Source organism: Choloepus didactylus, chromosome 1 (genome assembly GCF_015220235.1).
Source record: "Choloepus didactylus isolate mChoDid1 chromosome 1, mChoDid1.pri, whole genome shotgun sequence".
Taxonomy (NCBI): domain Eukaryota; kingdom Metazoa; phylum Chordata; class Mammalia; order Pilosa; family Megalonychidae; genus Choloepus; species Choloepus didactylus.
The window spans coordinates 200,468,408-200,483,239 of NC_051307.1; the positions used below are offsets into that span (position 1 = coordinate 200,468,408).

Genomic DNA, 14,832 nt, shown 5'->3' on the forward strand with positions numbered 1-14,832 from the left:
CTGAATGTAAAAGCAGATATGAGAATCCAGCTATCTTCCATTAAACTAGACATTAAAGAGATTTACAAAAATGTAAAACAATGCTACCTTTCTTACTAAACTTTTTTTCTTTTTGAAAAAATACTTCTCATTAAAAATGTTATGTTAAAATAATGGGTTTATTATTGTTATTTTTAAAATAAATTAATAAATATTTTTAAAGTTCCTCAGTTTTAATTTCTAATTTGATATATATTGATATATACAACCCATACAAAAAATTCTTTGGGGGGTCATAATTTTTTAAACAGTTTTACTGAGGTACAATTAACATATAATAGCTGTACATATTTAAAGTGCACAATTTGATACATTTTGACATATGTATACCACCATCATGAGAGTGAACATATTCGTCACCCGCAAAAGTTTCTTAATTTTTAAGCATGTAAAGTTGTCCCAATACCAAAGAGTTTGAGAAGTGCTAAAGAAGCAGAAAAAGAACATAGATTGAGACAAAAGACTCAAGTGCTAGGTCCTAGCTCTTTGGACAGTTTGGTTAATTCATTTAATCCCTCTAAAACTCAACATTTTCATTTATATAATGAAAGGGTAGTACTAATATCTGATTTGATCTGTAAAAGCCCATTAGTCCACTTCCCTATGTACCACACTGCAGACTCACTGTGTAACTATCACTCTTCTAGGTCCTTGCAGTTAGGAAGTCCAAGACAAAGTTCAAGCCTCACTGTGATTTCTTTCTTTCTCTCACCCTCGCTCTCTCTCCCTCTCACACTTCCCCAACCCCAAGTCTCTTAATAAAAACTTAGCCATGTGAGAAAATGAGGACAAACAAAATATAGTATCTCATTAAGAGTTAAACTGTATCATGGAGATGTTTAAAGGATACTGGAAATAAGAAGTAAAGAAATCAACACTGCCAAGGGAGTTTTGCAGAAAAGATTGGGGGAAGTCTCTGAATATGATATTTTCAATTACTGTTGGCATTGTAAGTAACACATGAGACTGTCTTAGATTATTATTACAAAGGTAAAACAAAAGTGACAAGGGCAATAATATGTGTACTATCAGGATACAGAGAATAATAAAGCAATTGTGGCAAAATAGTATCAATTGGTGAATGTGTAAGAATGTACAAAAGTTCTTTGTTCTACTCTTGCAACTTTTCTGTAAATGTGAAATTATTTCAAAATAAGAAGTTAAAAAGTGGCAGAAGAAAGTTAACTCCTTTCTCAGATTTCCAGCTAACTTCACTTTTTATAACAAAATAGATTCGATGTTCAGCTTCAACTACATTAGTGTCTCTCATTTGAAATAAAAGCAAAAATCCCACCAATCATTCCTGATTTGAAATTAACAATATTTGACATCCCTAAGATGGTTGAAAGACTTTTTCAAACATTCAGAACTCTAACTATATTTGAAAACACTGAAACACTGAAGGAGGTTTCCAGCAAAGAAGAGATGATAACTTTAAGCTAACACTGGCTTCCTATTGGTTCACTGTAAAACAAACCAGCATACTTATCTTTGAAATGTTCTAAAAGAAAGATCACAGTATGCATGTTTTGCTTCAAAAGGAAATTCTGGAGGATGCTTCCCAGAGTGGGAATAGGTGAAGGATGTCACTGTGAGGCCCTCATGCAGGTTAAGCCAGCAGTAGTTTAGCTGTGAAGTATACATTACACTACCTTTTTTTTAGTAATTCCTTATACTTCCCATGATACTCAATTTACTCTTATACTGAATGTATATTGTTCCTACAAAAACATCTCTACAGTTTCCTTTCTCATTCTGCACAGAGACTAATACATATGCTGTCCTCTTCAGCCCCTCCAGTCCAACATACAATCTCTGAATTTACAGAAAAATATCCTTCAACTGTTCCCCTCCTCTATCCTAAACTTATCTACATCTGAAGCCATTGTTACTTTTTTCCTTCCTATTTACGAGGAAGGTATAATCCTCCACCTTCATTTATTTCTAATTTGAAAAAAAAAAAAAAAGCTAAACTAGAGAAAATTATACAGAATATGAGAGACATATTATCATTCTCCTTTCCATGGACGGCACTTAAGCAACTATGTTCTTAGTCACCTCCTTTGCCATCCCACCTCCTAGACTTGCTTTTTCACTCCTTCTCATTTCTTCCCTCTGGTTATAAGCAAAATTAAATCCCTAGCACTTCTGAAACACACACACACAAAAAAAACAAGTCATATTAATGAACTGGATTAAAAGAAATTTAGGTTCTAATTTGAATAAACCAGTTATTTTAAAAATGAGATAACAGGATAAAGTATCTAGGAATTGAATACTAACTGGATATCTGGTACTAAGGAATTATAATTTTGTGCTTATGCACATATGTCTGCGTGATAATGGTATTGTAGTTATATCTTTAAAAGGAATAACTTTTTAGAGAAACACACTGAAATAAAGATTTAAAAATATTAAAAAAAATATTTCTATAGGGGTGAGTAGGGTAGGGGTGAGTAGGGGATAGATGAAATAAGATTGCCCATGGCCTACTGAAGATTCCCGATTCTAGTCTGAGCTGCCTCTTCCTAACATAAAACAAGTTTCTATAACTCCCTGGCTTAGAACTCTTCAAGGTTTCCATATAACCTGCCGACTACAGATTATGGGGCAAAGTTATCACACAAGATTCTTTGTTAGCTAATCTTAAATAATGTTGCAACTTCATTAATCATCAGTCCACCTCATGCACCCCACTTTACAGCTAACCAAACATTTCCTCATTCACATCCCTCTATTCTTTTATATAAACTGCTCTCTTCACCTGGAATACTTTACTTACTCTCCCAACACTGTTTGCCTACCCAAGGCTTGCTCCTTCTTTAAGAGCAAGTTTGAATTTCAGAGCCAACTCCTCTAAGAAATATTTGTATGTAACACCCTTCTCAAACCCAGGGACTCTTCCCTCAATGTTCTCATGGCAACCTGTGCATGCATACGTGTAAACACGTCAATATGATTTGGCTCATCCACTCTATGGTTGGCCACCTGAGAACAAAGACTGTGTCTTTCCATTCAGTATTTCCAGCACCATAAACAGTCCTGACATCTAGCTAGTGCCAAATAAACAGCTGGCAAATGACCAAATGAAAGTAATTAGCCGGGAAAAAAATTCATCTGCATCATACTCTGGTGAGTTCTTCTTGAAGACACAATCTGCAAATTAAGATTCAACTTTATGCAACACACCTTTGTTTCCAATGAATTTTATTCAAGTTATATTTCTGCTGAAAATTAAAATATTATAATCCAGGGTATAATTTATTTCTTCTAAATGTCTGGGGCTATTAAACGATAGAAATTTACATTAAGCTAAATCAGCTCAAAGACTTAAATTTGTCCTGGTCAGAGTAGGCCAAGTAGACACTTGAGAATAAAAACAGGAACTATTAATAATTAGGCCAGGGAAACAGGCATAAACCAGGTCAGTCTTAAACTTATGACGTGATACATAAGCACCCTAATTAGATTTATATATAGAGTAGGCTCTTTCTTCAGACAAAAAAGGAATTAAAATATATTTGCAAAATGTCGACAGCTCATAATGAACCCCATTTCTATTTTCACAGTCTGTCAAATTATATATATGGAAGTGTTTAAATTGTGGTAGAAGTTAGCAGGTTTTTCTGATTGAAAGCCAGAAAAATTATTTATCAATAACCATAACAAAAATTCAACTGTGGTAGAAATCACATGTGAACATTAAACTGCAATCATTTACACAGCTCATATTTCAATTGCTTCTACTTATTCTGCCTATTTATTCCAAACAACTATGGAAAATTAACATTGCAGATCTAAACTGAAGGAGAAGAATCACTCTCCCAAATAGGGCAAATTATTCATGGATATTTAATATTCTTATTATAGAATATTATTGAAACACTAAAACACATAAGAATCAAGAAAGAAATTAAACATTTCACATCCAAATATTTTACACCCAAACATTTTACTATCTTCCTGTTTATGGTTCCCTCAGATTACAAAAGATTTCTTCATACTCTGAAATAATTTGTCAGCAGTGTGAGCGGATGCTGGGAGAGGGTTGTTTTCCTACTCCTTTTCCACACCTTCCTCCTTCTGGCACAAAGGTGGAGAGAGACCTCCACCTTGAGACAGCACAGAGAGGCATTCAGCCAGGTTAAGGATTTAGGCTTAAACCCTGGTCTGCCTGCCTCTAACTCATTACACAGCCTTAGGCACATTTCTTTCCTGCTCTGTGCTTCACATCCTGCTACAACAAGAGAGGCAAGACCAAATAATCTGCAAGAAACCTCCTATATCTGACAACTTCTGCTTCTTTGTATTACTAATGCCTAATAAAATAGGATGTCACTGCAGGCAACTGATGCAGCAATTTTCTCTCTGTTCTGGAAAAAGAAACACAATAAAAACACAAGTGCTATGTCTTTTATATCCACTGGTCATAACCACGACCCACTCTTTAGAGGACTGTGTTAACAGTGCATGCAAACATCTACCATGTCTTCAGAAGAGAGGTCAATTGGTGCCCTTTTAAGTTCCTCACTGATTAGTTTTGTTTAGACTAAATGAAGTAACGTATCCTTTAACTCAACCATTCAGAATTTTACACTAAACCCTTCATGTTGGCTGACCAGTTCAAATTGCAGATTTTCTTTAACTAAATTGAAGGACTCAACCATAACAAGGATACCAGTAATTTAATGCTACCCTGAGCTCCACTTATTTATTCATTCAACAATAATTTGACTACAAACACTATGTGCCAGGGACCATTCTGGGTTCTGGGATAAAGCAATGAATAAAATGGACAAAATTTCCCACTCTCAGCTTACATTCTAAGCAAGCAACATCAACATCAGAGTGCCAGGCATGAGACAAAGGGTAGGTAGGCACCCTGCTCTACTTGATTCTGCACTTTGTATCTTTGGATGATTGTATGGTATGTGAACAATTTCAATAATAAATAAATAAATAAATAGACAAAAGACAGTAGCTTGGAGCAGTATGAAGAAGTGAAGAGCTCCTGTAAAGGTAATTCACGAGTAAATGCAAAATTCAATAGTATGCTATCCTTGGTACGTAACTCTAATTTCCTTTAAGATTTGAAATACAACTGAATTAAGTAATACTCATATTTCTGTGTTATGGACATGCAAAATATAAAGTGGTAATGTGTGACAAACAATATAAAGAGGGGAAACTGAGGGATATAGGAGCAGAGACTGTGTATGCTATTGAAGTTAAATTAGTATCTTTTTTAACTAGTGGATTATAGATTTAGGTTGCTTAATGTAAACCCCAGGTAAACACAAAAAAGTAGATAAAATATAGAAAGAAAAAGAAATAAGGGATCAATCAGTCAATATCTCAAAAGATCAACTATACACAAAAGAAGGCTGCAATAAAGGAAAAGAAGGACACAAAAAAAGACATAAGACATGTAAGAAACAAAGGACAAAATGGCTGAAATAAGCCCTGCCTTATCAGTAATTACACTGAATGTAAATGGATTAAACTCCCCAATCAAAAGACCCAGACTGGCAGAATGGATAAAAAAGCATGATCTAACTACATGTTATTTATAAGAGACTCACCTTAGACCCAAAGACACCATCAGTTGAACGTGAAAGGATGAAAAAAAAAATTACATGCAAATAGTAATCAAAAGAGAGCCGGGGTAGCTATACTAATATTGGACAAAATAGACATTAGGTTAAAAAAAAAAAAAAAAAGTCAAAAGAGACAAGGAAAGACACCACATATTACTAAAAGGGTCATTCCACCAAGAAGAAATAATAATCACAGACATGCACTTAACTGCAGTGCACCAAAATACATGAGGCAAACACTGACAAAACTAAAAGGGGGGAAAAGAAACATCTACAATAATAGTTGGAAACTTCCATCATTTTCATCAATGGATAGAACATCTAGACAGAAGCTCAATAAGGAAGCAGAGAACTTAATTATATACCAACAAATTATACAACATAGATGAACTGGAAAAATTCTTAGAAAGATAGAAACTATTCAAACTGATTCAAGAAGAAAACATTAGAATGGGAAATTCCAAAACTAATTTCTGTGGTTAGTCTGACAGTTTTCTTACATTTAGGTTTGGGAATTATTTCCATGATAGATGGAGTACCTTCAAATTTCCCTATATAATGAGTTCATGGATCTAATCGTCTATGGTAAGGCATAATGCAGACAAATCTATGGTAACAGAAACTCAGTTTGAATTAACCTCTTTTTGGACTCCTCTTGTGCCCCCACCTCACACTCTTTTAATCTATCTTTTACTCCAGCTATGGCTGCAGTATTTGGTAGGTGTGATTTGACAGCTCTTTATAATCTAGTGTTTTCTGTCCCACACCTTCTCTGATGCCAGAGGTGAGACACCTGCTGGAAGCAGCCTGGCACTGCATAAGTACACACCCAGGTACAATACAGTTAACCAATGAGAGAGAGCAAATGGTGAATAAATGCTACCTAATTCTATAATTTGGGTGGGTAATTCTGATATGCATTCTACAGTTCCTCAAAAGGCACCAACAGGATCAAGCCCTGAATGTACACAGCAGAGACTTTATTTTATTGGCTTCTTCTCTTTCCCATTTAACTTTTCCTAGTCTCCCACTCTTGTTCCTGGGATCACTTCCCAAAATAAACTATTTACATGCAAGTCCATGCCACAGCCTGGATTTTTCCCCAGAAAGCAGGGCCTAAGGCAGGGCTCAAAACAGACCTTTAAAGTCCATTCCTTCCAAATGCCTTTCTGATATTGATAGCACTTATGAAGATCCACTGTGAGATGACATCGTTGCAGAAAGAGAGTAAGGCTTCTCATCAGACTAGGTTCAAATTTCCAGCTCTATTAACGTAACCTAATGTTTCTACAAATGAAAAATGGATATAATGTTTTATATTCAAAAGGGATTTACAAATCATAATATGTTATACAAATGACAGCTATCCTCATTATTGAGATGATTCAGAAAAACCCAGTGAAGTCTAGAATGAGGTAAAAATACAAGATCGATTTACAGTAGCTCTATATGAATGTCAGTAGATCTGTGAGTAAAAGTCCTCTGGTCTCTGACTGAATGTGGCTCTATCTATAATGCCTTTTTTCATAAGGAGACTATATTCAAGAATATATTCATATTACTTATGTAATTACAAATAAGTTAAAAAAAATTGTCTATCTACATATACCTTTTGACATAGTGTGGAGTTTCATTCCACAAAGAAGCAAATATTGCAAACAAAGTTATGGTTAAAAAAACAGACTTATGGATTCACTGAAAGCTCAGGAAGAAGCTATTTATTCTTGATACAAAACTCCAATAAAAATTAAAATCATATGGGTTATAAATAAATACTTTGCTTAGATGAAGGGTTCTTATTAATCTCAGTCCAGAAGCTAGTTTCAAGGGAGTCCTAAAGACCCTAGAAATAAATGTAACATTTTGTGTTAATAGATATATATGCATTGTTCTGGGGAGAGGTTTTATATTTTATCAGAAAACCATGAACCAAAAAATCTTTAAGAACCATTAAACCATTGGTATTTTACTGATATTTCTCCAATATGCAACATGTATCTGGAAAATGAAAGACAACAACGAAAGCTTTGTTTTCAGAGCTTGGGGAGGAAAATGAAGTATAGCAGTAGCTTTTTAAATGTAACCTTAAAACTGTAAGCAAGCTGTGAATTTGAGCTCTTAAATCTCACAGAGGAACAATATGTAAATGTAAAGTCTGCACCCAGATATGAATAAGCTTTCTTCAATCGCCCCAGACGTGGAGGCACCAAGCCCCAGATACCACAGAGGATGTGAATCCTAAAGGAAGTAGTAGATAACTGAGATAAAGAACTAATGAAGTTCTCCAAACCCCGGTTACCTGTTGCCCAAGAAGATTCTTTCTTTGTCTCTAACATGTATAAAAGCCAATTGAAAAATCAACACTGAGAGGCAGACTGGGAAGCTTCCCTTGCTCTCCCACAAGCATTTTTTTTTTTCTTTTTTTTTTTTTCCCTTCCTCAGCCCATTCTGTGTGCCTGTATATCTAAGCTATGCATGAACCCAGACTGGGGGTGGGGTTGGGGTGGAGGCACTCATCTACAAGTGGGTATCTCATCATGTCTATACCTAAGAACATAATGTGCAGCTTTTATGTTTGGACTTAATTTATATAGTTACAACACCAACTTATAGGTTGGTAGATGTTCAAAAACTGGAACATACCACAGATTTATTTTTTGTTAAGATTTCATATTTTGATGCTTGGAATTTTTCTAATACTAAATCTTTTCTAATCAATTCTAATCATACAAGAGACAGTGATCAAGTACCTAGGAAATCTTCAGTGTCATGATATTCTTAATAAGCCATGTCTCAGGAATTGGTCATTTTGGCACATGGGGCAAAAGAATCCACCACTTTGGCCCGGTAACACGATGTCATGTTAAACCATCAGTATAATGGAAACAGTATGGATACAAAATAGCAGATAAACCAATTTTATTCATGACTGAGGAGCCATGAAACTAAGTCTGCCCCACCAGTCCCGTGTCTTTGCCAGGAACATCATCTAGCCTCCTAGCCCCAGCATATTATCAGGTCCACAAGAAGGAAAAATTCAAATATAGCCTGGTTTTGTCTGTCTTTCATCAAGAATGCAAATGCTAATAAAATCCAAGAATTTCCCACATCATCAAAAACTTTAATTATAGGGTATCTATGAGAAAGGTGGTCAGAAATGAGAATTATCCATTATACTATTTAAATTCTTGTGTTTTAAACCTTAGAACAATAAATTATTGAGCTCTCTTAATAAAAGGACACCTAAGAACACTAAATTGAGCTTTCTTAATAAAAAGGAATGTCCTCCAAGCTAAAAACGTTTTTTAAGCCATGCAAATTACTTTAGGCATAGAATCCTTTTAGTGTCTTAATTCAGTCAATATATTGCATTTGCCTATGTATCTATTGTAAATAAGCACTTACACAGAATGGCTAGAGAATTGGGAATTCTGTTTAATTCTTCCCAGGTATAGCACACTGATTATCAAACAATAAAGTTACAAAATTAAAATGTTATTGAATATAGTAAATTTTATTTGACAATTCAGAGGCACTCGAGGAAGACTGGGAATGTGAATTTTAACTGGACCAAACTAAACATAAACACAGTATTAGAAATTATCTAACAATAACTGAAATTGCCTTTTGGAATAAATTCTTGTTACTCCACCAACTGTCTTTCTCACCAGATACTATTAAGTATCAAATAATAGTCACTTGAGCTTCTTAACTCTCATAGATTCTGGATGAAAGTGAGTTTATTCTGAGAATCAAAAAGTACTGGGCAAAAAGTAAAAAGCCCATACAATTACGAAGTTATTGGTGGGATTAGAAGCTTTATTAGACCAAGAATTCTAGACATGCTTTAAGAGTGTTTATTTACCAAACTTGTTACATAGTCACATTATACTTCAATAATTAAGACCCCAGCCAAAATCCGGTCCAGTTATGTAAGTTGTTTATTAGGGAAATTTATTTAGCACAACAATCACATTAAAATGTCCCAATGTACAAACTATTAAGTCTAAAGTCACAAAAAATGCAAACTCAGGTGTATGAATGAAGTTATTAAAAAATTATTTTAAAAATAAAAAGCTCTACATCTTCAACACTGGGCCGAAAAAGAAAACAGAAAGAGAAAGTGCATATGAGAAACATCACATTTCAACAAATCGACCCTGCCCAGTCTGGCTGCTTCACTAATGAGATACCAGGCCACTCAGGTGTGACCATCACAGCAGTACACCATTTCATTATGGGACTTACTATTTCAGATGAAACTCTATGTGAAACATTATATTTCTTTCAAAATGAAACATCCAAGTGAAACAGGTGGAGCTAACAATATACACCAAATTTTAGTTGGCTGTGAGTAGAAAGTTTCAACAATCCCATAAATTAAAAAATAAACAGTTGGGAAAAAAACAAATGTCAAACAAAAATAAAAGTAATAGAAAGGAAATGAAGGTGGAATAAATCAATGTCAATAATGAAGTGTTAGTGTGTGCCTTTGACCACCACAATAGGGGAATTGCACCCAGGCTTCTCCAATCCCCTGACACTTAGATAAGCTACAGAGACTGACTAGAAGTGATAGAAGGGTATCAAACATGATTTTACGAAGTCAGTACTACCAATTTTGAAAAGTTCCTTGGCAAGCAAAAAAATAAAAACCAAAAAATTATTAAACAACCTCACACCAAAAGGAAAGGATTGTCTTTATTTTATGCTGTACTCAACTATGGTAAGTTTTTATGTTTTATCAACTGCTTAGAAGGTAAGCATAACCTCTTCCCTCTAAAATGTGCTTCCCTCAAGTATCTTCTGTCTAGAACCCAAAGAAGGAATTCTTGGAAGAGAAACTAGCCCCCTAAGATGCTTTTATAAAAGGGAATTGCTTTCTAAATTCCATAAATCACTCCAGGAATTTTCATAATATTTTGATTTTACCATCTCAAAAGTGGTTTTGTATCAGAGGATCTAACGCAATGCACATTTCAAAATCTTACTCAGAAGATGGTGCCAATTATTCCTTTTAACCTGAAATAATCAGTAACTTGGAGGTTATAAAAACTTCCACAATCTGTGAGGGGACAGAAAATTTAAGAGATTATTTCACACTTCAGAACTTAAAAAAACAGACTCCTATAAGATTTCATAAAATGGTCTATATTTCATATTCCGTTTCCAAAAATCCTTTAAAGATTTTCACTGTAAAATCTCACAGTACTTAGATTTTTTAGCTATCAGTTTGGAAAACTGAGGAACGAGAATAAGCAGTTCCCACCGAAACAATCCTCAATGTGAGGACTATCAGAACGTGAATGTAAATGCATTAATATTCATAGTAAAGGATTTTACACACAGGTCTTCATGCGATCCACAAATCCCACTCACAAACTGCATAAAAGCACCTTCAGAGTTCAAAAAGATACTAATCCTGAATATAGTTTGAGTCCAGTCAGATAATCATTTCATTAGAAACTTGATAAATTGGTTGTGGTTCTTAAAATGGGCTGCAATATAGTTTCATTTTGGTGGAATTACAGAGAAGGTTCTTTTCTATCTATAGCAACATCCCACTCTTAACAATATAGGATTCAGCCACATTATAACTTAGTTTCATTTTCTTTAACTTCTTCTTTCCTTTCTTATTTTGATACTTCACCATCACATTTTAAAAGTAACCTTAGTTATAAAATTCCATACATAGTAGCAAGATGGCCAATTATTCAGAGGAATCTAAGTCTATGCAATTAGATAATAATTTCATAATAAAAACAATTTTGGCCCAACTTGCAATTAACAAGGGATAATTTAATTTGAAAAAATACTTTTCAAAATTTAATTGGTGCTACTCTAAATTACAAAACTTTTAACTAAAATAGCTATTGTTAATAGGATTTTAGTAAGTAAGAGCGAAACACAAGTAGCCTAAAAGATTAACCATTCCTAAAAGCAAGCTCACAAAGGAAAAGGGGAAGGAAAGGAAAAGGGAGGATCACTGCAGAACTGGTGGACTCAACCCCTTTATGAAAGCACACTTTCTCATTTGGTGTTACAATATCCCGATTAACACTGAAGGTTTGAAACCCAAATGAAAATGGCTAACTAAAATATTTTAAAAAAGAAACGTGAGATTGAATTAAATGATAAAATGAGTTTTAAAAGAGAACAAGAAATAAAAAGACATTAAATGACTGTTACAAAAATACTAAAATTAAAAAGAATTCATTTCACACATTGTGCTCACAAAGGGAAAGGAGATTCCAAAAAGCCCTGCAGGGCACAAGAGGAAGCAGGTGGTTTGCTCAGGCATCAGCAGAAAGAGGCCCCGAAGAACTACCTCTAGTATCTTCTATATCGTGTCCAGGAAGGGAAAGCAAAGCTCTGCAAAATGCTGAAGGTTTTAGAAGTGTAACGGTGCTTAGGAAAGATCACTGGTCTGGTGTTGCAGCAGCCCCAGTGTTGAGAGACCACTAGGCTTCTAGGAGGGGAAAAATAGAAAGGGAGGAAGAAGTAGGAAGGGGAAGGAGAGGGCGGAAAAGCACAGGTCATTAGTAAACATCAAGTTCAACACAGCAAGATGCTTATAAACCCTTAAAATTTTATCAGTGGAACTGGTCTGCTCTCAAGACTACAGATAAAATTCTGAAGGAAACAGAAATGGGAATTTTCAAAATGGGACTGAGCTAGATTCCCCAGTTAGTGATAAACAAATTAGTATGAAGTCACAACATGCACCAAAAACATGCACCCTTCACTTCCTACTCCCTCCCATTCCCAGTGAAATGTGCAAATTTTCAGTAAAGCACTTGCTTTAATACAGTCAAGAGGTCAAATTCAGAACCCAAACTCTCACCCAGGTGCTCAAACCATATTCTACCTGAGGGTGGAGAGGTGTCCAACAGCAGGAAGACCCACTCTCATAACTGATACTGGGCAGTTCATAAACAGCTTGGTTCTTTTGTCATCAGGAAATGAAAAGTCGTGAAACATTAAGGGCCAGGTTGCATGTTTTTCCTGTTCTTTCCCCTTCAATCCCCAGCCTCAATAAAGATTTGGTGTGTGGGGATTCCTACATTGACATCCTGCTGGAGAAGAAACTTACTTTTTAGTTTTGATAGTTCTTTCCCATCTGGTTGAAAATGTCATCCACTCTTTCAACAGACCAATCAAATCAATCTCCTCCACCCTTTCATTTCCTAGCACTACCTCCTGGTTAAAGAAAGCTAAGTTTACTCTTTAAAAAAGGTTTATGTTCAAGCTGCTTCTCTTTTAATCATGGTGATATTTGTATAAATGTTTTCTTAAAATCAAAACACAGATGACTTTGCTTTCAAAGCAGGCACAGGAACAGTCTTTACCACATAACACTAAGATCATCAAAGAAACACCAAAATTTCAGTTCATGAAATTGGAAAGGTGGTACTTCTGTTTTTTTCTAGCTTTTAAAATAAAGAGTTCCTAATGTGTTGCTAATCAGGATATTAATGTCACTAAGTAAAACTAATATTCACAACATATAGGACCTAGTCATCAATAAATGTGAGGTTCAAAGATACACATATTTCTTAAGGTCACAAATAAAGAGTAAATCTGGAATAACTGCTATTGCTAACAGAAGGCTTTTTGGAAGCCTTAGAAACCAAAAAATTTTCTGTAGCTCAAGGAAAGGCTTCTCAAGGCTAAGGTACACAAGCAAGAAAAACTCAGAAACAGTATATGTCTCAGACTTGCTGCTCACTGCAGTAATGTGAATTGAATGTTATGCCCCGTTAAGAGCAGACTGCTATAGAGAACAATGCGCTTGATCACTGGAAGTCAACTCATTTGGGTCAACAGTGTCAGCTGATTACAAATGCAAATTAAGTGTAGTGATTTATAAAAAATATATCAGACTGAGGTTGACAGGCCATGACTCTCATATTGGCAATATAAGAAAAGATTTATATAATACATTTCTTTGGACATCTGTTACTGCTTCGAAAATTTTGCTCACTAAAGAGACACTGGGGGCAGGGGAGGGGTGCTGGCTATGAGAAACCTCAGCAATATATGACAGAATATCAAAGCACTAGTAATGGGCTAGGAGTTGATGTTAGAGACAAATTTCAAAATCAACAGTTAAAGGAAAAACCAGACAGAAGGCAAAAGAGAAAAGAAAGAACTTATAATTTGTAGATCACAGGTTTCCTAACATTGAGCACTGGAAAGCAAACTAAGTGCAGTGTGTATTTAGAAAAGAAACTAGCCTTCAATAGCCATAGTGGGCAAAGGCCTCCACTATAACACACGTTGATGACCAGCTGTTAATATGCTACTACTACAACAAATATTCAAGGAATATCAAAGGGAACTCATTCTTCTCATTTTGTTTGACACTTTACATGGCAGAAGTTCTGGGTTTAAATACATCCAATAAAAAAAAAAACAGAAAACCTCTGAATATGCTCCCACTAAGAACACTTCTCAAAGGAGCTAATCATGGGGTTTACTGTGACTGTTCTACCATACATGTGGGGAATCCTGGAAACCACTTACCTATAGTATCATTCCCATCTAGTCCATGATCACCATTGGCTAGCACAGTTGGTTTAGAAGATGGAGTACCTGTAACACCAACAAAGAATAATTAATTACCCACCTGTGTCACATTAAAAAAGTGAAAAACAGATCCAACTAGAGAAATTTTTGTCACTCTTCACAGCATTACCTTAAAGTAGGTAAATAAATGTCCAAATAAAATACATACGTCCAAACCTTAAAGAACCAATAAAACAAAATCCAGAAACAGAACAGAATGGAGACATTAATTTTCACAGTGCCCAAGTTGTGTTAAATACCACCACCAGAGAAGAGCCCTATCTAATAGCAAGCCTAAATCTTTTCTGTTCAATAAATTGGAAAAGATTATCATTTCAAATTAAAAAAAAAAAGAAAACAAACAAAAAACCACCATGAGGCACCACAGATTTAGTGACAGTGATTCCAATGAGACATTCCAAGGACAGAGGGCCATTTAAAACTTTCCCCATATGTGAAACTCCAGGGGGCCACCATTATTGCTGAACACGAGGATTACATGAAGGTTGCCATCAGCAAAGCTGGAAACAGAGGATTTCTTCTCCTTCCTCCTCTTCTTCTTATTTCTCTTCCTCCTACTTCTTTTACTTCTTTATAATTTTATCCATCCTAATAGGTTTTGGTTTGC

At 35.1% G+C, this 14,832-nt stretch overlaps 1 protein-coding gene across 1 annotated transcript in view; it reads right to left on the bottom strand.

Annotated features, from left to right (window-relative positions):
• Window positions 1–14,832, bottom strand: part of LOC119544462 — a 264,085-nt gene that overhangs the window by 105,546 nt on the left and 143,707 nt on the right. Inside the window, 1 exon segment of the mRNA XM_037849967.1 lies at window positions 14,163–14,231. Coding sequence (XP_037705895.1) covers window positions 14,163–14,231 — 69 coding nt within the window.